General features: G+C 48.4%; 1 protein-coding gene across 1 annotated transcript in view; it reads right to left on the bottom strand.

Annotated features, from left to right (window-relative positions):
- Nucleotides 1-10,219, bottom strand: part of Dnah1 (dynein axonemal heavy chain 1) — a 62,295-nt gene extending 52,076 nt beyond the window's left edge. Inside the window, exons 1-7 of the mRNA XM_008851852.2 lie at nt 9,905-10,219; nt 8,790-8,862; nt 6,330-6,504; nt 5,863-6,019; nt 4,796-4,928; nt 1,449-1,610; nt 665-917 (exon numbers count right to left, since the gene is read on the bottom strand). Of these exons, the coding sequence (XP_008850074.1) occupies nt 665-917; nt 1,449-1,610; nt 4,796-4,928; nt 5,863-6,019; nt 6,330-6,504; nt 8,790-8,862; nt 9,905-10,219 (1,268 nt within the window). The remainder of the gene's footprint in view (nt 1-664; nt 918-1,448; nt 1,611-4,795; nt 4,929-5,862; nt 6,020-6,329; nt 6,505-8,789; nt 8,863-9,904) is intronic.
- Between the last annotated feature and the right edge of the window lie 10,898 nt (nt 10,220-21,117).

The raw sequence follows: 21,117 nt of genomic DNA, 5'->3' as shown, positions 1-21,117 counted from the left end.
TGCATGACATGGGTGCACTTACATACATGCAGGCAATACACTAATACACATAAAATGAAAATAAATAGGGGCTGGAGAGATGGCTCAGCAGTTAAGAGCACTGACTACTCTTGCAGAGGACCCAGGTTCGATTCCCATCACCTACATGGCAGATACAACCCAGGGGAATCCCAAGCCCTCTTCTGACCTTCCCAGCATTGCATGACACAGGTGCACTCACAAACATGCAGCAATACACTCATAAAATAATAACAATAAATAAAATATTTTTTAAAAAAGAAAATAAATTAAAAAATATTTTTAAAAAGCCAGTTCAGGGCTGGGTCTGGGAAAGTAGAAGATAAGCCTGGAACTTACCATGCCAGGAAAGAACATACTGAGTGCCAAGGAAACAAGGCAAAGGACAGGGGACGTTTGAAGAGGCTGCCACAGGCCAAGTATGGGATTTTCAGCATGGAAACTTAAAAGGGGTAGCAATTCATTCAACCCTTTCAACACTGCAAGAATATATGAGTGCATATGGCTCCATAAAGAGGGATCTAGAGACAACCCAACATTGCCCAGGGGACGAGTCACCACACACAGAGGCGCCAGAGGGCGCTCCACCCACAGAAAGTCCCTGGGAGCCGCGGAGGCGGAGGAGGGGGGGACACGGGACACGCACCGCGGTCCCTTGCGCATGCGTGGCGTGCTCAGCGCCCAGTATTTGATCTTGTTCAGGCTCTGCTCATTGATGGTGAGCTCGCCCTGGGTGGGCATGCAGTCCACGTACAGATTGTACAGCAGCAGCGCCTCCGTGTTCTTGCGCAGGTGGTTGGCCTGGACCACGCGCTCCGTGAACACACGAGGGTCCTCAGCGCAGAAGAGCAGCTGGATCCGCGGCACCCAGTACTGGGAGATCAGCATGGGTGGCCTTCCTGGAGAAGGAAGGAGGAGGAAGGGGACACATAGGCTCTCTGGGCTGCAACACCGGTTTCCGGTCAGCTGTGCCTATGAGGCAGGTGTCCCTGAGCAAGTTGTCATCATGACTGTGGTGTGTGATGCCCCCATTCCAAATGTGTGGAATGGGTCTGACCACATTCCCTTTTCTGCCCATCTCACTGGGTGTTATGGATTGAAAGTGCTTTGCAAACTGTAAAGAGCTGTACTCAGGCAGGAGTTACACAGGGATGGCCATTAAGGTGCCCCTTAATCCATGCCACTCCAAAGCAAACCTGATTGACAGACAGGCCTTGGCTTTCTTTCCAATACCAGCTGCTCATAGTGGATATGCCAAACAACGACCATCTGCCTCCCCATGATCCTCTGTTTCTTACTAGTCAGGGGACAGAGAGCCTCAGGTCAAACCCAGAAAAGTAGAATTCCAAGCTGGGTTGGTGGAGTTAGCCTCAGTCATGGCTGAGCCAGGCTTGAGCTGGGGGTCTACTGGGGCAGCGCAGATCTTGTACCTTCACTTGTGACACCTCCATTCATGATGGGCATCCCCATATCGTCTCGCACCAGGCCTTTCTTGTCAGTTTTTTGCACCAGGTAGAGCTTCTTCTCCTCATCACAGTCAAGGACGCCAACTTCGCACCATTTATAATCTAGCTTCTGACTCTTGGGGTCCTCTAAAACAGAGGGGGACATCCAACCAGTGCTCTCTGCCATGGAGGTGGGAGGGGTCTCTCAGTGTGGCAGTAGGTGTCAGGAATGGATTTCGGAGGTCACTAGTCTGGCCTTTCCTCTCCCAGGACACTCCCTCTGGCTCTAGCAGAGCAAGGGTCCTGCTTCCTCTTAGGTGAGCTGGCCTCTGTCACAGGGGGGACCCAGGAGGACCGGGCCTCTCTGCTTAACCCTCACCAGAGCAGAGCGAGACATAGGTCAATTGGGGAACCATGAAAGCTCCAAGCAAATGAAAAGCCTGCTGAGGGCTGGGCCTGGTAGCACATGCTCATAATCCCAGCGGCTGAGAGGCAGACACGGGGGTGGCAAGTTCAAGGCTATTCTGGGCTACACAGTGAGTTCGAAGACAGTCAGGCCAACTCAGTCATACTCTGTCTCAGAAAATCCAGAAACAAAAACAACCCTGCTGTGGTTGCATCACAAGTGCATCCAGGATGAGCTAGACCTCTTCAAGGTGACCACGGCAAGGGTGAAGCCCTCCCCAAAGGCACACTTGGCTATTGAGCCACTGGCCTCATGTCAGAAGGCAGGGGTGGAGGCCACTGCCCTGCAATAGGCTCAAAATAGACCTGTTTGGTCAGGAGAGGCCTTCTTCGGTTACTCATGATCACTCACATGAAAGCCTTTGCCCACTTCAGCTTACCCCCTCCTTCTGTCCCCCGCTTTGCCCATTCCTCCCTACCCATGTGGCATGGTTTGCCTATTCCTATGACTTGAGCTTGCTTCTGCCTCAGGCCCTTTGCACTGCTTGTGACCTCTGCCTGGTGGGGGCTCCTCATGGGTGAAGCATCGCTGCCTAACACAGCACCTCCACCCAGGTTCTCTAACTTTCTGCTTCCTTTTCATCCCTCACCATGGCTTAGCTATATTGCTGTCAGCTCCCTAAAGGAAGGTCATAGCTGCAGACTTGGGCCTAGAATGGAGACTGGTGCAAAGCAGGTGTTCAATAGGCTACTGAAGAGGGATGATGCATACACAGCTCTCAGCAGAAATTTCAAGCTGTGATGGCTTAAAACAAACTGGTGGGTTCTTCAGCGTGGGTTGAGGAAGAAAGGGCTAGAATTCTGGGGAAATGGCTCCATCTGCTGATATCAGGTGAGTCAACAAGGCTGTTGTAGTTTTACTTTCCCCTCCCCTTCCTAAAATGTTTCCTTCCCCTCCCCTTTGGTCTTTTTGAGACAGGGAGACCCTGTCTCAAAAAGACCAAAAAAAAAAAAAAATGTTAGCCTCATCTTGGCTGGACTTACAGGGAAAGTATATTCTAAGAAGCCACCAACAGAAAATAAGAGGTCTCTGGAAGATGTGTCCTGTGAGCCCCTCTTTGCCCCAATGCTCCCAGCCAAGGCCCCAGTGTAGTGAGGAAGCCAGTACTCATTGTATTTGAGGTCAGTGCATCCCCAAACCTGGTTTACTTGCCAGGAATTGGAGAAACGGGATCAATTTAGTTAAATTAATTTGTACTTTAAGTCCAAAGTGAAGGGAACATTCTGGGCTACTTGTCTAATTTAGATAAATTGATTCCAATGTTACTGTGTTTTTGGAATAAAATTTATTTGCAGCCTGCTCAGTGAATTCACCATGGGTCTTCCCGAGGCTGCATGGCCTTTAACACAGGCCTTGTTTTTATGGTCTTGCCTCCCACCTGGTGACTGGCCAATTGATTCCATTCTCCATTCCATAACATCATGTCTACCCAAAGGCAGAAAGCAGTGTATCCTTCGGCCCTGCATGGTAAAGAGCCACTACCAACCACCAAACTTAGGACCCTGGTCTTCCTAGGAAGGCTGCACAGAGACCCAGTCATGCAGGCCAGGTCTGCAGGCATGTTCACCGTGGCACTATACTATTCTTGACAGCAGGCAATTGGAGAGAACCTCTGTGGTCACCAGGACAGACCTGAGGCCAAAGGAGGTGCCATGGGCACTCTATGGACACATGTGCCAGTCTGGGTAGGATCCAGTGGGTATGTGTGGGAAGGTGTGACAGTGGTTGTAAATGGATGACTGTAGGATACATGAATCTGTATGGTGAAAACATGTTTGAGTGTGACTGCATGTGGGTCAGTGTTTGATAGCGAATGAGACAGTGAATGTATGACAGGGTGTGTATTATGCTATAAGCAAGTATGTGACAGTGTGTTCTGTCCACACAAGATTAAGAACCTAGAGGTCACCAGGAGGGCTGCAGCAATGGCGATTTCAGGGTGGTGGGATGGAAGGTCTGTAATTGTGCCCTTATGTACCTTTGTACATTTCCAATGAGTATGTGAATTTTTAAAAAAATTATATTTATTATTTTTATTTTATGTGTATGCCTGTTTTGCCTGCATGTAGGTAAGTGCACCATGTTGTGCAGTGCCTGCGGAGGTCAGAAGAGGCTGTTGGATCCCCTGGGACTGGAGTTATGAACAGTTGTTAGCTGCCATGTGGGTGCTGGGATGAACCCGGGTCTTCTGCAAGAACAACCAGTGTTCTTAACCACTGAGCCATCTCTCCAGCTCAGAATACATGCATTTTTATTGCCAATAAACTAAAGGGTTTTTGGTGTGGTATTTGTGTGTGTATACATGTATGTTCGGGTTCACATACACTGGAATGCACATATATGGATACCAAAGAGGGTGCCGGTATCTTCCTCTGTTGCTCTCTGTCTAGTCCCTTGAGACAGGATCTGTCATTGACTCTGGAGCTCACTTGTTTTTCAGCTAAGCTGGCAGCCAGCAAGCCCCAGGGATCTTTGTCTCTACGTGCTGGGGTTATGGGTGTGCCTGCCACAGCTGGCTTTTTACATGGGCACCTGAACTCAGATTCTTATGCTTGAGCAGCAAGCCCTCTTACCCACTGAACCATCTCCCTTACCCCACAAGGTTGTGGGGTTATTTTGGTTTGTTTTTACCTTTAAACACTCAACACCATCTAGCTGTCTTGTTCCCAGCCCTCTTGACAATACTGTCCTTGGTCTTTGCATTTCCTGCCTCTGTGTGGCCATCTCCTTGGCCTGCTTCTCAGCCGGGAGAGTTCAACAGGTCCCTTAATGCCCATGGATGCCAGGTCCCAGGGGAGCCCTGGTGCCTGGGCCAGGGCTGGGGCTGGGACAGGACAGTATTCCCACCCAGGGTGGCCCTGCTCACCGTGCCCCAAGAAGTCATCAGTGGGAAGAAGGGCTTTTCCAGGGACAGGTTTCCTGTTCTGAGACCCTGGCTCCAAGCCCATGTTGAGCCACTCAGTGGAAGTCCGGCAGTCAAACTCTTCATTATCAAACACCTGGAAAAAAGCAGGCAACTGTCCAAGGAAACAGCTCCCCTAGTGACCAGGCAGAGCAGAGCATGCCACAGCCCTCTGTAGCCACTCCAGATGAGGTAGCTACAGGCTGGGCAAGACTGACCCGCAGGGGCCCTGCTGATTTCAAAGACCCACAGTGTCCAGATGAGGGGGTTGCCCTGGATTCCCGTCTAGCAAAGTATTCCAAGACTCAGGCTGAAGGTGTCCAGGGTCTCAGAGCAGGATGTGGGATCTCTTGACCTCTATGGGGAAACATCCAGCTCAGGTCCAAGAGGACAGGTGGCTCTGGGATTTCCTAAGTGTTCCCTGCTGGCCTGGGAAATTCAGCACTATCAGCAGTCAGCTCTAGTAGAGAGACACTCACTGGATTCAGCTCTGCCTCCCACAGGGACAACCAGGCAAGAGATACATGGTCCACAGAGGAAGGGAGGAGAAGGCAGCAAAAGCCAGAACCTGGCTCTGCTCCCTTTCTCCTCTCCAGGCTCAGGTTCTCTGTGTGCACTTTGAGGAAGTGGGATGAAAGCCCTCCCACACCCCCACTCCCCCCATTTCATAAACCCAGAGCAGCTCTGACCCTCAGGAAAGTTCTAGTCAGGGGTCTATACACTACTCTACAGTCCAATCCAACTGCTTATAGATGCCTGTGGCCAGGGTGGGGGGTAGGGGATAGGCATAGCAGCTGCATAAACTTCCAGGGAAGAAGCCTGGAACCAGAGTCCTAGGGGTTCTGGAACCACTCCTGTTTCAGCTCAGGGTGCTCGAGGCACCTGGGGTGGGTTCAGATTATTCCACTGTCTGACACCTGAGTGCCTATGATTGGCCAGGGAGTCCCCTTTGGAGTGTGACTCCTGAGCCTTAGCTGGGGTCCAGCACCCCCACCCTTGACCTATCAGCAATTCATGGCAGTGCATCTCACCTTCAATGGAAGATAGATGGGAAAGAGTGGGTCATGGCCTTGTTCGATGGTTTGGGGGTGATGCAGGTCTGGGTGCCTGGGCATGAGCTTGTTGGAGTTGATGCCCTTGCTGGCCAACAGCTGCTCTATGTCCAGGCTCAGGTACTGCCGTTTCCTCCTAGCCAGAGCATTGAGGAGCCACAGGATGATGGCTCATGAAGTAGCTCCAGGGGTGTCAGCAAAGGCCCAGGGCTCAACTACCCCCTTCTGTCCTGTCCCTGCAGTCCCACTTCATTGACTTAACTGCCACCCTCCCAATACCACAGCAAGGAAAGTCATTTGTTCCTACTTAGAGAAAATTTGCTTCAACATTTGCACACACTCCACCGTCGGGCTTGTCACCTTATGGTCTTCAGTCCCTCACCCCTTGAGTCTGGTAGATGCTATCTCCCTAGGACAGGTTTCCCTCTCCAGCTCTCCCAGCGTACCTCTCAATCTCAGTCTTGCGGGGGCGCTGTCCGGGCAGCACGTGGAATGGCACCTGCACCTTAGGCTCATAGGCCTGCAGTGGGAAGTCAGTCTGGGTAAGCAGCCTCGTGGTGGAACCAATGCACTGCTGCTCCACCTGCTCCTGGAAGTTCTCTGGAACCTTGAAGGATTTGACTATGGGCAGAGGCAGAGGCAGAGGCAGAAGGCTCAGGTTTGCCTCTAGCCAGGCAGGGTCAGGGAGAGATGAGAAATCGTGGGCCAAGGTAGGTGTTGCTCTGCCTGCCCAAGACTTGACCACTCCTTCTCAAGCCACCAACCACCCCAACACCAGGGAACAATGCTCAGGCTGAAACACACGAGGGCCACGGCTGGACAGGAAGATAAAGTGGGATGCCTTCCTGACACCCACAGCATAACCCATATTAGAATCTGAGTCTCACATGTTCTCTGGGGATGTTTCCAGACACGAGGCATCTGATACTGTAGGAGTCAGTAGTCTCAATGGGACCCTCATGCTACCAAATGATTGCCCCTACTTAAACAATGGCAGATAGAGGCTTCTATTCCAGGTCTGGGGGAGGGAGATGGTAGGAAGAGAATCACAAACAGGGTGACCCACCACCCCAGCTAGCCAGGTAAGAGTTTCCTGGGACACAGGGTGCTGAGGGGAAAGCACCAGGTGAACTAAGACTATAAAGTCGAAGAAAGAGAATGTGGGCGTATGTTGCAGAATGCATGGGTCACTCTCCCCAGTGCTCTGGGTGACCCCTTCATTCTCCTGTTGGAGGAAGGGTCCAAAGAATTCCAGGGACTGTGGTAGGCCTTGGTGACCTACTCCCAGGACCCCACCACCTTTCTGGAGTAAAAAAGTAGTTATATTTCAGGGGTTCACTTTAGGAGTAGCCTTATGGAGCTCCACAGAAACCTGAGCCTGGACTACTATCTGAGATTCTGCAGAGGCCTTCCAACCTTTGGATAACTAACTTTTGTCAGTGGTTGCCATGCACCACTCTGGGATTTGTTGGGATGCTATTCCGCCCCTAGTGGGGGTCTGCTGAGCCTCTGGCCTCCCCTGTGGCCCACCCCTGTCAGGGATGAAAGGAGCACCATTCCCATCCCCCACAGAGAGATCTGTGGTTCATCACCATTTCCTGCATCCTAGGTGATTGTGAGACTGTTGAGAACAAACCTGACTTGCACAAGCACACGCATGCCCATGAATGTGATGTTTTCTGCCAAGTTAGAGATTCACAGATGTAGGAATGACTTTTATAATATGGACATAATCTGAACTAAAGGCTTTTACCTAACCTTGCAACCAAAAAGTTACAAACTCACTGACCCATGTGCTCCTCTTGTGACCAGGTCATGTGATCTTCATCCCTCAGGATTCCTCCTTGCCCTCCACCCAAGATAGTGTATAAATGTGTGCATGCATGCTTTACATATCAAAGTGCTCCACGAAGCATGCTTTTCTCATTGCAAATAATGAGAGAAATTGAGAAGCATGTTTGTAGTTATGTGTGTGATCATAGGGCAGGATTCTCTGATAAGGGCAGGTCTTGACTTTTACTTCCCCGTTTCATGCTAGAGACAGTGTTTCAATTTTAAAAAATGGGCAAAGCCCTTGCTCAGGAGCACAGTTCCAAGAGATATCTGAAGGAACAGGTGCTCAGCAGTTTGGGTCCACTCTTGGCCTTAAAATGGATGCTAAGAGTCAGGCTGTTTCTTTATTAAGGTATAACCATAATGTGGCTTAGAAATACCACACACAGACTCACAGCCTGACACTGCTACTTTGAGCAGTGTCAGGAAGGAGCCATGCCCTTCCTGGGGTGGACATGAGGGCAGAGATGACTGGGACCATGGGGCATCTGGATCTGATGGATGGGGCATACTATCTGATAGAGAAGGAGAGCAACATGGCCAGGTTCCTGCCCCTTACTACCTGGACCCTGCCAGGGCCATCCATTCTTTCTGCCACAGGTCTGTCCCGCCCTGCAGACTTACCCCAGTTACTTCTAGCTATGTTCTGAAACTCACCATGAAGCCCATGAGGACAGTCTTCTCCTTCTGCCACGATCTCCCAGACATCTAGCTATGCCAGGTCCTGTTTCAGGTGCTGGGCTCCAGCAGGGAGCAGTTCAGACACGACCTTGGCCTCCCTCCAGCCCATATTCCAGGGGAGATAGCAAACCCAAGCCCTAGTGAGCCTAGCCCAGTAGAGAGAACTGTGGCCCTAGAGGTTCCCAGGCCCATGTGCGGCCCTGGCATAGCTCTGCTGAGGGTAGTGATAAAGCACTCCATGAGCTGGGCCCTCACAAAGCCCACCATACCTTACTAGCATTATTTCATCCCCCAGGAAACTGAGGTTTTTCTGCCAGGAAGAGACTTCCTCCCTGAGGCCCCAGGTAGTGTGACTACCCACCAGCATTACCTGCCCCATCCTGGGCACTGACCTTTTGGTGTGAACTTGTCGAGGTAGGCTTGACGAATCAAGTTCTGGGACATGTAGGGGCCATTGCAAACATTCTGAAACCAAGCCCAGAGTCTGAGTGTGTATAAATATTCCAAGGGCAGTCAGGACCCAGGAGGGACTCCAAGGTCAGCTGTCTATGAAGGCCCAACAGAGAGCACCCCAGGAGCATGGAGGTGAGGTCTTGTACATTGTTCAAAGGGCATGGTGGGTGATGGGCTGTGGCTACCTGGGACACTCTTGGCTGCCCCATTTGAGTCCAGCATAGCTTCCTTCTTTCCAGAGAACACTCCCGTATATGTCCAAGAGCCAAGCCATGAGGCAGGTTCTGCACAATCAGTGTCTTTAGGTGTATTTCCTCTCCTAAGGGCCACTCTGGCACTACTGGTGGGTTGGGTAGCCAGTGGGTCCTCACTCTGTTTCTCCAGTCCCTTCCCTGCCAAAAATCTTCTTAAGGCTTCATGGGACCTATAGGACTCTGTGAATACTCTCCTAGTCATTTCCTTCCTGTCTTTCCCCAGACCCCATCATCATTCCTTGATCCCTCTGCTCATATCCCCCCCCCCACAAGGTCCATGCCTTCTCTCAGTGTCCCAGGGGCTCTGTACCTGCTGTTCTTCCTGCCTGACATGTACCATCCAGCCTCTATCTCACCTAGTGAATGCATGTCTACCCTTTAGATTTCAGCAGTATGCGGTCTGATCCATAGACCCCCTCTTAATTAGAGCTGGGGAAGGGACTTTCCAAGTCATCACAATAAAGATATGGATGTCTCATCTTTGCTGTGTCCCCAATGCTTAGTACAGAGCCTGGCACATGGCAAGGACTTAGCAGTGATTGTGGATTCATGGACAAATGAAGGACAGCTAGATGGATGGATGGATGGATGGATGGATGGATGGATGAGCACATGGACAGACAAATGGATAGATGAAGGGAAAGTGAGGGTAGCTGGATGGCCAAATTGACAAATAGATGGACAGATGCAGTCAGGAGGCTAAATGGCCAGATGAACTGACATTGAGAAGGATGAAAAGATGAGTGAATGGAACCCACAGGGAGGGCTCAGGTCTGACAGGGGATAGCTTTTACACTCACCCCAAGTTGGTTCAAGGTTCCAGGGCTGAGGATGTCAGAGTAAAATCCGCACTGCCTCATCAGTGGGTACTTCTTATCAGTGCCTGTCAGAGAAGACTTGGGCTGGGGCTGCCCTAAGTCTGAAAGCACAGTTTGGGACTGGGGTACAGTTGGGAATTTGGATTCAGGACCTGGAGGAGATCTCTTCATCTGATAATCTGATCTCTGGGGTCTCTGCTCCGGGTTATACTCTTGGTTTCCAGCAGGCCTCGCTAGGCAGCATTCTGAGCCCTTAGGGTTCTGGCTCCTTCCTGGTTCTCTGTTCCACTGCTCCATGATGTTCCTCAGAGAGCTGTCCCAGCCAGAGCTCCTAGGAGAAGATGTGGTATCATTCACACTGCCCACCTCTGTCTCAGCCCCAGTAGTACTATGACTAATGGATGGCTAGATTGCCCCTCCACATCAAGTCCAAGCCCATGACACACGCACAATAGAAAAGGACAGATAGTATCACGAGTCCCACAGGAGACAATTGCCCATCTTGAGAATCAAGGTTTGAGAGAATCCAGTTTCCTTCTGGAAACTCTGCCGATGTCACCAATCCGGTGCCTCCCGACCTTCCCACTCTTTGCCTCCCTTCAGCCAGCAAGGCCTGGCTTCTTGGTGGTGGGAGATGAGGGAGGCTCAGAGCTGGTCCACTCAATGAATTTTCTCCAAAAGGCTTTCATTCAGAAGTAGTGTCAGTGCTCTAGGCCAGCCCTACTGGACTGGGCTTCTTCTCCCCCATGTGGGCACAAGGATTTGCTAATGCCTTTGAACCACAGGCCATACTCAGCCCCACCCATGTTTTCCCACTCCACCACCTTCATACCTCAGGAACCAGAGGACTCAATGGATTTGCCAATAGGACCCCAAACATGACCATTCATGGACCCATAGATCCTCCTACCAGCCACAAAGTGGCATTCACTCTCCTTGGATATGGGAGTCAGGTCAGTTTGGAGAATGTTCACCCTCCTGTCTTTGCAAAGTGAGTAGCAGGTGCTGCTGGGCTGCATGCACATCTACCACCTTGAGGACAGAGTGATTTTGGCAAGTCCCTCCTAAACCACTGCTGCTTTTAGCTACCTCAAAGCATGATAACCAGGGGAAATACTTAAGCAGGAGAATGTTACAATAAATTAGACAAACAGGAAGAAGAGGTTTGCATGTAAGGGTAGAACAAAAAACAAAAAGTTACAATTATCTCAAAAATTTCAATGAAAAGAAGTGTGTGTGTGTGCGTGTGTGCGTGTGTGTGTGTGTGTGTGTGTGTGTGTGTGTGTGTGTGCTACAGCATGTGTGGAGAGGAGATCAGAAGACAGTGTTTGGAAGTTGGTTCTGTCCTACCATGTGGGTCCTGGGGATGGAACTCAGGTTGTCAGGCTTGGTGGCAAGCATGTTTACTCACTGAGCCATTTTGCAGGCCACAGTTTTTTGAGACAAGATCTCTCTCATTGAATCTGGAGCTCACTGATTTGGCTAGACGAAGCTGGCCAGTGAACCCCTGGGATCCACCGGTCTCTGCCAATCCCTAGAGCTCTGTGCTGCCATGCCCAGCTTTTACATGGATTCTGGGGATCTGAATTCAGGGCCACATACTTGTGTAGCAAGCACAAGAGCCATCTCCCCAGCACAAAAGCAAACATCTTAAGGAAATAGAGGCCCAAACTGGTAAGCCCTCATCTCACTGTCTCACCCCCTCTACACCCTGGGGCAAAGCAGACAAAAGCTTGCAGGATAGGCCATGGGTGTTTTATAGTCTTCCATTCTCAATGGAACTGGTTGGCATAGGCCTCTTTGTACACAGGATCTCATGTACACTGCCCCGAGGAGTAGGATGGGTCAGGCCTGTGGGACCAAGACTACACAGCAGCACATTCTAAGAAGAGGATCGTGAGTTAGAAGGCCATTTGAGGGACACAAAAGGATAGGTAGGGCTCTGGCAGAAGCCCCAGCTACTCAGCATAGAGGCCCGCCATTCTCTAGCCTTGCAGACCTGCCAGGCCTCCCACACGGGAATTCTGCTCCCTGAACTAACTCCCTAGTGGCCAGCTACCTCCTAGGACAAATGTTGAAAATAGTCTTGGTCTGGCCCAGCTGTGTTTCAGTTTCTGTCCTTTTCATAACAACATAAAGGACAGAGGACTCTCTGAGGCCCAGCTTTCTCAGCCTGAAAACCCACAGACATCTGTTTCATCTTTGAAGAAAATCACTAAACAGATTGGGCTTGGAGAGACCAGGGTTCCAGCTCCATAGCAAAGCATTTCATTCTTGGACTCTCCAGCCAGTGTATGGGACTCAACCTGCTTGGTCTGCTTTCCTGGGGCACAGAGATAGCAGATATACAAATGTCCAGGAAACTGCAGTGTTGCCAGGAGCAAAGGTGCCTGGATGGTTGAGTTTATTGCTCCCCACTCTGTAAGCTGTTCTTTGAGCAGGTTGGTAGTAGGGGAACACATGGGTTAGCAATGGAGGAATGCATGGGTTGGTGGTAGGGGAATGCATAGTTGGTGGAAGGAAAGCATGGGTTGGCAGGGGGGTAATGCATCAATGCATCGAGGACAAAAAGTGGAAAAGTAGGCCGCAGGCTCTGAACCTTGTTTCCCTTCTTCTCCCAACCCTTTACAACAGCTCCCTTCTAGTCCTGCCTCAACTTGGTATGCCTATGCATAGACAGTGTGTGTGGGAATTGTAACAGACAAACCTCTGCCTACCACAGCCTCACAGGTGATAGCAGCCTGTGCTTGGGAATGAGTGTGGCTAGCAAGAGAGGGTACATGATTCCCAGCAAAGCCTCTGCTGTTGGACACTCTGGGCACTCCCCTCTCTCTCTTGTTTGTGTGAGGAAACTAGCTAGTGAGATGGCAGGGCTGGCGCTGGCAGCCCCAGAACTAGGCATGGTGAATGCTGTCAGGCCTTAGATGCATTTCACACATCATCCCATCTAAACTTCTGAGGTGGAAATTGAGACTATCCTCATTTCTCAGCAATGAGAAAATGAGTCCCAAAAAGGTTGACCTGGTCAAGGTCTCGTAACCAGCAAGTGGCACACTTGGAATTGGAATCAAGTTTTTAAAACAACAAACAAACAAAAAACAAATAAACAAAAGCTATTGCAGCCCTGGCTGGCTTGGTATTCATTTTGTAGTGCAGGCTGACCTAAAACTTGTAGTAATCCTCTTGCCTCAGTCTACTGAGTAGCTGGGATTACAGGAGTATACCACCATTCCTGGCTCCAACTTCTTGCTCCTCATCTGCACTACTTGGGAGCCCTATCTCCTTGAGCCAGATGAGGCAGTGGCTGGGATTCACTGACATTCCTCCCATATTCTCAGTCACTTTAATGAATGCACACAGATGAACAGAGGGGTTCAGTCCTCACAGCAGACACCACTGTTACTGCAGCTGTTACAAACAGGCAAACTCAGGTCCACAAAAGTGTATGGAGGAGCCCTGAGATATGTGTGCAAAGTGGGTCCCTGAGGGGGACCTGAACAGAAGGGCTTCCAGCTCACCCACTCTGATTCAAAAAGAACCATCCACTTCTGTTTGTCCCACATCCCAGGGGCCTGTGTGCGCTCTCACTTGACAAAGGAGCTGGATGTTAAGGGATTTTGGAAGTCTGCCTGTGCTGAAACTACCAAGCAAACAGTGGAAGGTGGTCGTCTTTCACAGGCTCGGGGTACCCTTCACCCTTTTGATGAATCCACCTGAGGAAACTTGGCTCTGTGCCCACTGCTCCATTGAACATATCCTGGAATTATACGTACACTTTGGACTCCCCTGTCAGCTAGGCAGGAATTTTCAAGTAGTATTCATCTCTGGGAAATGAGCACCTACCATGGGGACAGTCACAGGCGTGGTATACAGCAAGTGCCCAGAATGCACTTGCTGAATGACTGTGAATCAACAATTGAATTGGGTCTACAAAGGAAGGAAGGGAGTTGATGTCTGTAACTTGGTGGTCAGATAAGGAAAGAGAACGGGTGGCTGGTGAGGACCAGCTCCTTTCCTCCAGGGACCTGCCATAGCAGGAGGGCTGTGAGTTCCATTCCCCGCAATAGAGAGGACCCCCACCTCTCAACTCAGTGCTAAAGGATTTAACCGCCAGGCTGTTCGGGGTGCACTCCCCTCCCTTCCCCTCAAGCTTGCTCGGGACGCACACTAGTGGGCGGGAATGGTGATCCTAGGCTGGGAAGACGACTCCTGCATGTCCACTCGAGCCTCATTGAAGTTCCCCTGACCAGCAATCCCACCGCCTCACGCCTCACCCACCTACCAGCTCTGCTAAGCTGCACCGCGGCGGGTCTGCCCCGTCTCTAGGGAGGGACGCTAGGCCCGTTGCTAGGGGGCGGGACCGTCTGGCACTGCTACGCAGGAGCTTCCGGCTGCGAACTTTCCCAGGTCTGCCCAGCAATCTAGGAGCGGCACCGGTCTTTTAGCCCAGCACTCTCAGTTTACCGGACCCAGTCTGGAGCGGTGGCATCTGGCTGTCAAATTCGGGCTCTATTACCCACCTCCCCTTCAGGGCCCTCCTACAGTAAGAGACAAAATAGCCAGATGCAGCATGAGAAACTTGATTGAATACCTGGCTGGCTCAAACCTGTAATCTTAGCACTTGGGAGGTGGAGACAGGAGGACCAGGAGGTTCAAGGTCATCCTTGGCTACAGGGCAAGTTTGAGGCCAACCTATGCAACATGAAACCTTGTCACAAAGAAAAGCTTTGGGGGCTGACAGAGTGCTTCCTTAGCATACATGAAGCCCTGGGCTCCATCCTCAACACTGTTTACAGCAGGCGATGTGGCGGTGCTCACCTATAGTTCCAGCAGTTCGGAGATGGAGGCAGGAGGACCAGAAATTCAAGGTCATCCTCCACCTGGGATATGAGACACCCCCCCAACCCCTGTCTCAAAAAAAAAATGGCTATGTGTTCAAGCCATGGTCAGAGCACTGTGCAGTGCACAGGGGTTCTGGTTTGCTGGACTCAGCCCATGGGCTACCCCTTCCCACCTCTCTCACTCCCTCCAGTGCTGCTGCCTTTGCCTCCTGGAGCTGGGCAAAGGATGTGCCAGCAAGACTTCCCAGATAGTTGATGCACTTGCTCCACAGTGGTAATGGGCTTAGGTTGTCCTCTGCCCTGGCCTGGATACTGAATTATTTTAAGTTGTTATTTTAATGTGACAGTAGTTACTGTGATATACAAGAGACTGTCCTTGTCTTAATGTGGCCTAAATTTCAGGAGGGAATGTCAGGGTACCTGCTGAGATCCTCTTTCAAGTAGTTCAGTGAAAATTATATACAGACAAGTGCAGACAGATACAAAGAGTGGAGATGAAGCAAAAGTGGCCCAAATGCTAATAAGTGGGGAACCAGAAGGCCACAACTGTCTATTATTCCAGTCCTTCTGGTTTTGTTCTATGAAGGATAAAAGATTGTGGCTTACAAACCAAAAGAAAAGGAAAAAAATTCAGTTTCAACCTGGGAACTCCTGCCCAAAACCTTCTCATAATTGTCCCCATTTCCTAAGTAGGGAAACTGAGGGTTAGTGAGACAGGTTAGTGTTGAGGGAGATAGCAGGACATGATGTTTATTATACAAATGTCTATTTTTATTCAACATATTAGTAATGTTGGCTTGTTGGCAGGCCTGCACTGGCTGCTTAGGATGTCCTGCCTTAGCCCCATGGCCTTTGGGGTCTAGGGCATGGCAGAATTAAACTGGTCCCAGTCTGGAACATAAAACATCACTGAATGGGGCTTGGCGAGATGGTTCATGGTTAGGAGCACTGGCTGCTCTTGCAGAGGACCTGGGTTTGGTTCTCAGCACCCACATGGTGGCTAGCAACTGTCCATAACTCCAGTTCCAGGGCATCTGACCTCTGGCAGGCATTCCACAACACGGAGGCAATACACTCATACACATAAACAATAAGAATATATTTAAAAGGTTACTGAATGGAGAGCTACAAAGGCCAGGACAGGAGGAAGCAAAAGACACTGTGTACACTTTGGGGACACAGATCTGCTTTTGCATAGGGTTCTACTTCCCTCTTCCCCAGAATATCTCTCTCAAACTCCTCCTCCTGGTCTGCTTCCATTTACCTGTCAAAACTGGATGCTGTCTCAACCTTTCCTGAGCTCAAACCATGGTTTTATTTGCTTTGCTTGTCAGCATCCCCATAATTACTCAGTGTCTACTGAAGAGGAAGGCAGGAGTGTGAAGATTGGAGACAAGGTGGCCATGGCTCTTCAAAGGCACACAGACTTCCAAAGCCCTGGCTAGGACAGTCTGGCTTTTCCATGAATCTGGGATGAGGCTGTGTATTCCACTCAGCCTGTGGAGAGGTACCTCCATCCCTGTTTTTGGCTGGCTGGGAACAGATGTCCAAATAGCTATAGTATGCATCTAGATTACCATAGCAACATCAGCCTGAGGTAGGACATCAGGGATGAAAGGGCAGAGTGTTAATCTCTCAAAGTGGCTAAGCGTCACATTGGTTGGAAATATCACAGGGGCCATAGCTGCTGAGTAGATGCACAGGTCATGGTAGAAATGGTCCATTCTCAGGAAGATTGTCTCACAGACCCCTTCACCATCTCCCATGTCATGGTCACGGAAGTTTCCCCCAGATGGAAGATGGGTTTTAGGGGTACGGGCCAGCAGCATTGATTTTAGCAACCCTGCCAGCTCCACATTGCTGTTCTGCAGGGGAGAATGTGAATGTGACTTCTTCCCTCTCTGGTTAGTGTTGGGGGAGGTAGGCAGGTCCCAGAGCTCATTACACAAATGTCTAATTTTAGTCAGTGTACCAGGAGTTCTGTGTCATTCCTTGCTCTACTGGGTCCCAGAAACCATCCTCAGACACCCCCATCTTATGCAGGGTATTGGTTTAGACTTTGATCTTCCTGTCCTGTTGCTGGAGACAGCATACTTACTAGGCTTCCTGAAAAAGGAACAATGGACTGACCCGTGGGACTCCTGCCCACTATGATGGGAAGGCAGTCTGTGGCCCAGTATGATATGTTTTAAAAACCCTTAAAAGTGTAGCCAAAGGAGTTTGCTGAAAACAATGGCTATTTTGAAGTACTGTATAGGATGGTGCAGTGGTCCTGTGAGGCTTGATGTTCTCACTTTTACATCCTGGCAAAATAAAGGAAGGCTCAGGTTCAGGAGTGATCATACTTCGAGGGGTAGCGTGAGAAAGCCAGGAAGATGCACATCTCCACCAATTGGGAAAAGCCAATCTGACTCAGAAATTCTGAGCTGGAATGTAGTAGGACTTCACAGTAGAGTTAGTCTGGAAGGAGAGAGGTGGGAGCCCAGGCAGGGCAAGGTGTCAGACAGCACAGGTTTGCTCCGGTCAGCTCTTTGCATGTTTTTAGTAGGTTTAGTACAGTCAGTCAGACCTCAATTCAGAATGCCCTTTGGGTGCTGCAGGTTGCTGTTTGATGTTAACAAGGGCTATTTAAGATTTGCATCCTGGGGCTGGAGAGATGGCTCAGCGGTTAAGAGCACTGACTGCTCTTGCAGAGGACCCAGGTTCAATTCTCAGCACCCACATGGTGGCTATGAACCATGCAGTTCAGAGCACTGACTGCTCTTGCAGAGGACCCAGGTTCAATTCTCAGCACCCACATGGTGGCTATGAACCATCCTTAACTGCAGTTCCAGGGGAATCCGAAGCCCTCTTCTGACCTCTGCGGCATTGCACGACATGGGTACACTCACATACATGTAGGCAATACACTCATACAAATAAAATAAAAATAATAAATAAAAAACGTTTAAAAAAGATTTGGAAAACCATGTTACATAAAAATGATCCAATTTTGTCACCAAAAAATCTTGGATTAAAAAAAAAAATCTAAAAAATGCAATTGTGCCTATCTGAAGAACAAAACACTGTTCTAAATGTGAGCAGATTCATTCAACTCTCTCACTGCAGAAAACTCTAAGAGTGTGTATGCTGTGATTTAACTCTCTAGGCATGCACTGGCCAGTAGGTGGGGGACAGTGCTTTCTGCAGCGTCATCTTGGGGGTGAGAGGAACCAAATCAGAAGCATGTGTCTTATTTTTAATAGCTCAACTTATTTTCACGTATGCCTTAGACAATGACTGACAAATCTTCCTGTGACTGATAGCACACAGGAGAACAAAGGGGCCTTTTCAAGACCTAGAAAGTATCTGCAATATGACTCAGATGCATGTTTTCCATCACACCGTCCTGAGTGTACAGACACACGTTCTCCATCAATATAATTGGAAAATGAAGTGAATGAATATTTTTCAAATACCAGATAATACCTGTTTGTCAATCATGAATATTAGCCCCAAAGACAATTAATTTTATAGGCAAAACATCTATTTTTAAACTATTGTCATGGTCTAACACCATGTTCTTTCTTTTTATTGAAAGCTCCTTGTTATCAGATTTCCCATGCTACCCTTGAATTTGGTCTATTGCTTATATTGTTAGCAGGAACAGCAATGTCAAGGGCAATAACAAAATCAAAATCATTAGTAGGATCAGTAGCATCATCGGCTCCAGGAAAAGGAGCAGGGTCAGTGTCAGTATTTTGCCTGTCACCCATGTGGTCAGCAGGAGCAGCAACATCAAGAGAAGGAGCAAGGGCAAGGTCAGCATCATGAACAGGATCAGTCGCATCTCCAGTTTCATAAACAGGAGTGGGCTCAGGATCTGAAGTTGCGTGCAACGCAGCAATTCTAGGATTGAAACACCCAAGATGTCCAACTTCCATCTCTTCAACCTTTAATGAAAATTTGAGATGTTACTGTTCATTGAAAATGTCATTTTTGTTCATTTTGTCATTTGTTAGCTTCATTGTCTTGATTTTTAGTTCACATAATATTTATGCCCTCAGTTTAATTTGCATCAGTACAGGTCAACTGACATTTTTATTCTTTGTTTCCTCATCTTAGACAGTTCTGTGCTTCATTTTATGCCTCCTGTTCTCCTGCTCTTTGCTAACACCTTCACTTTCTGCATAGTAGGAAGAAATTAAAAGAAAAGGACAAGATATGTCCCCTCCTGTCTTTATGACCTGGATTTTTCCATCAAACAAGCAAGTTTAGAGAATTTGAACACTGTGGGGCTTCAGGAACTACGGGTCCTGGCCCTTGCTGCACTGAGTCGTTCCTTTTCCCATTGCCTTTCACAAGCAAAGAGGACATGTTGAGGGAGCACAGTTCATTAGCATATATCACAGCACACACCTCAGAGAAGATCTAAAGGAAAGGGCTCAAAAACCTAATTTTACAATCTGCTGGAGTGCTAGAATATCCAAAACGTGAAGGTGATCTTCAAAATGCATGAACAAAGTAGGGCCACTGCACAAGAAGCCAAATGAGGCTGAGAGCATGGACTCTGGAGATGCCTTCTAAATTTCTTTTTTTTTTCTTTCTTTCTTTCTTTCTTTCTTTCTTTTCAACACTTTTTATTTATTATTTTTATTTTGTGTGTATGTGTGTATTGCCTGCATATAGGTAAGTGCACCCATGTTGTGCAATGTCCACGGAGGTCAGAAGAAGCTGATGGATCCCCTGGGACTGGAGTTATGGGCAGTTGTTAGCTGCCATGTGGGTGCTGGGATTCGAACCCGGGTCTTCTGCAAGAACAGTGTTCTTAACCGCTGAGCCATCTCTCCAACCCCGATGCCTTCTAAATTTCATACTCTTTAACCATGAAATTTTACACCTGGAGGATGTGTGAGAAATTGCCTACTCCAGCACCATTATCTTACAGTAGGAGTAACATCAGAGCTTGAGCAATTCATTCAAAGCTCCTAAGAAACATTACCTAGTGGTTTATGTCACCAAAAGACATGATACAGTTCCACAATGCTGCTGAGATGAATTACACAGTACACTCATTGAATTAATCAGATAAATTTAAGAAGAGTGAATTTTTCAAACTAATTTAATGCCTGCTTGGCAGATGGGACGACTCATCCATTTTTACTTTTGTAACAAATAATATATCTAGGTTTTTACTGGTTTTTACGACTTGGGGTGCCTTATAACTTAGCAGTCCACTTTGGAATTCAATACCAAAGTTGCTGATGGTATGCTACTTACGTGAAAAAAGCTCATACATCTCAAAATTTACCAACTATCAAACAATGTAACACAAAGAGATGATTAAATAAAATATTTAAGAAGTATTGATAAAAATGTGGACACACATTTAACATTTGTTAAAAATTTTTTTAAAGTTGGAATGGAGAGATGGCTCAGTGGCTAAGAGTACTGGCTATTCTTGCAGAGGACCCGGGTTCGGTTCCCAGCACCCACATTGTGACTAACCATTTGTAACTCCAGTTCCAGGGGAATCCAAAGCCTTCTTCTGACCTCCACGATCATTGCACAACATGGATACACTTGCATACATTCAGGCAATATACTCATGTACATAAAAAAATAAAAAAAATTTTAAAGTGGTCATGTGGGAATTTTAAGTTCAGGGATCTGAATGAAAAAGAACTTGAACCCATCAAAGTGCCATGAACAGATGTGTTTGTATGGGAATATTTGTCAAACTAGATACATTTCCATGTCTTCTCCCTTGTGGCCTCCTCCTCATTAGCTAACATGTTTAAGTGAATAGGAAAAAACCCCTCAAGTTTATGATAACTTTTGTAACTTTAGGTTTGAATCAAAAGTTCATATGGTGGGGCTGGTGAGAAGGCTCAGTGGTTAAGAACACTGACTGTTTTTGCAGAAGGCCTGGGTTTGAATCCCAACACCCATATGGCAGCTAACAACCGTCTGTAAGTCCAGTTCCAAGGGATTCAACACTCTCTTCTGATATCTGTGGGCACTGCATGACATGGTGGCACCGACCTATGTACTGGCAATACACTCATACACATAAAATAAAAAAGTAAACATTTTAAAAAGACTTGCCTTGTTTTAAGTGTCTTTAGCAGCAGAAATATGGTCTTTTTAGAAAAGATTAATTTTGCTGGGTGTGGTGGCGCACGCCTCTAGTCCCAGCACTTGGGAGGCAGAGGCAGGTGGATCTCTGTGAGTTCAAGGCTAGCCTGGTCTACATAGTGAGTTCCAGGCCAGTTGGGGCTACAGGAGACCCTGCTTCAAAAAAAATATTAATTTTATTATTTATTAATCTGTATATGTGTTTGTTTGTGTGCATGTATGTGTGCATGTGTATGG

Source organism: Nannospalax galili, unplaced genomic scaffold, assembly GCF_000622305.1.
Source record: "Nannospalax galili isolate Female #2095 unplaced genomic scaffold, S.galili_v1.0 scaffold485, whole genome shotgun sequence".
Taxonomy (NCBI): Eukaryota; Metazoa; Chordata; class Mammalia; order Rodentia; family Spalacidae; genus Nannospalax; species Nannospalax galili.
The sequence above is the reverse complement of the archived record's forward strand: the minus strand, read 5'-3'. Positions and strand labels throughout refer to the sequence as shown.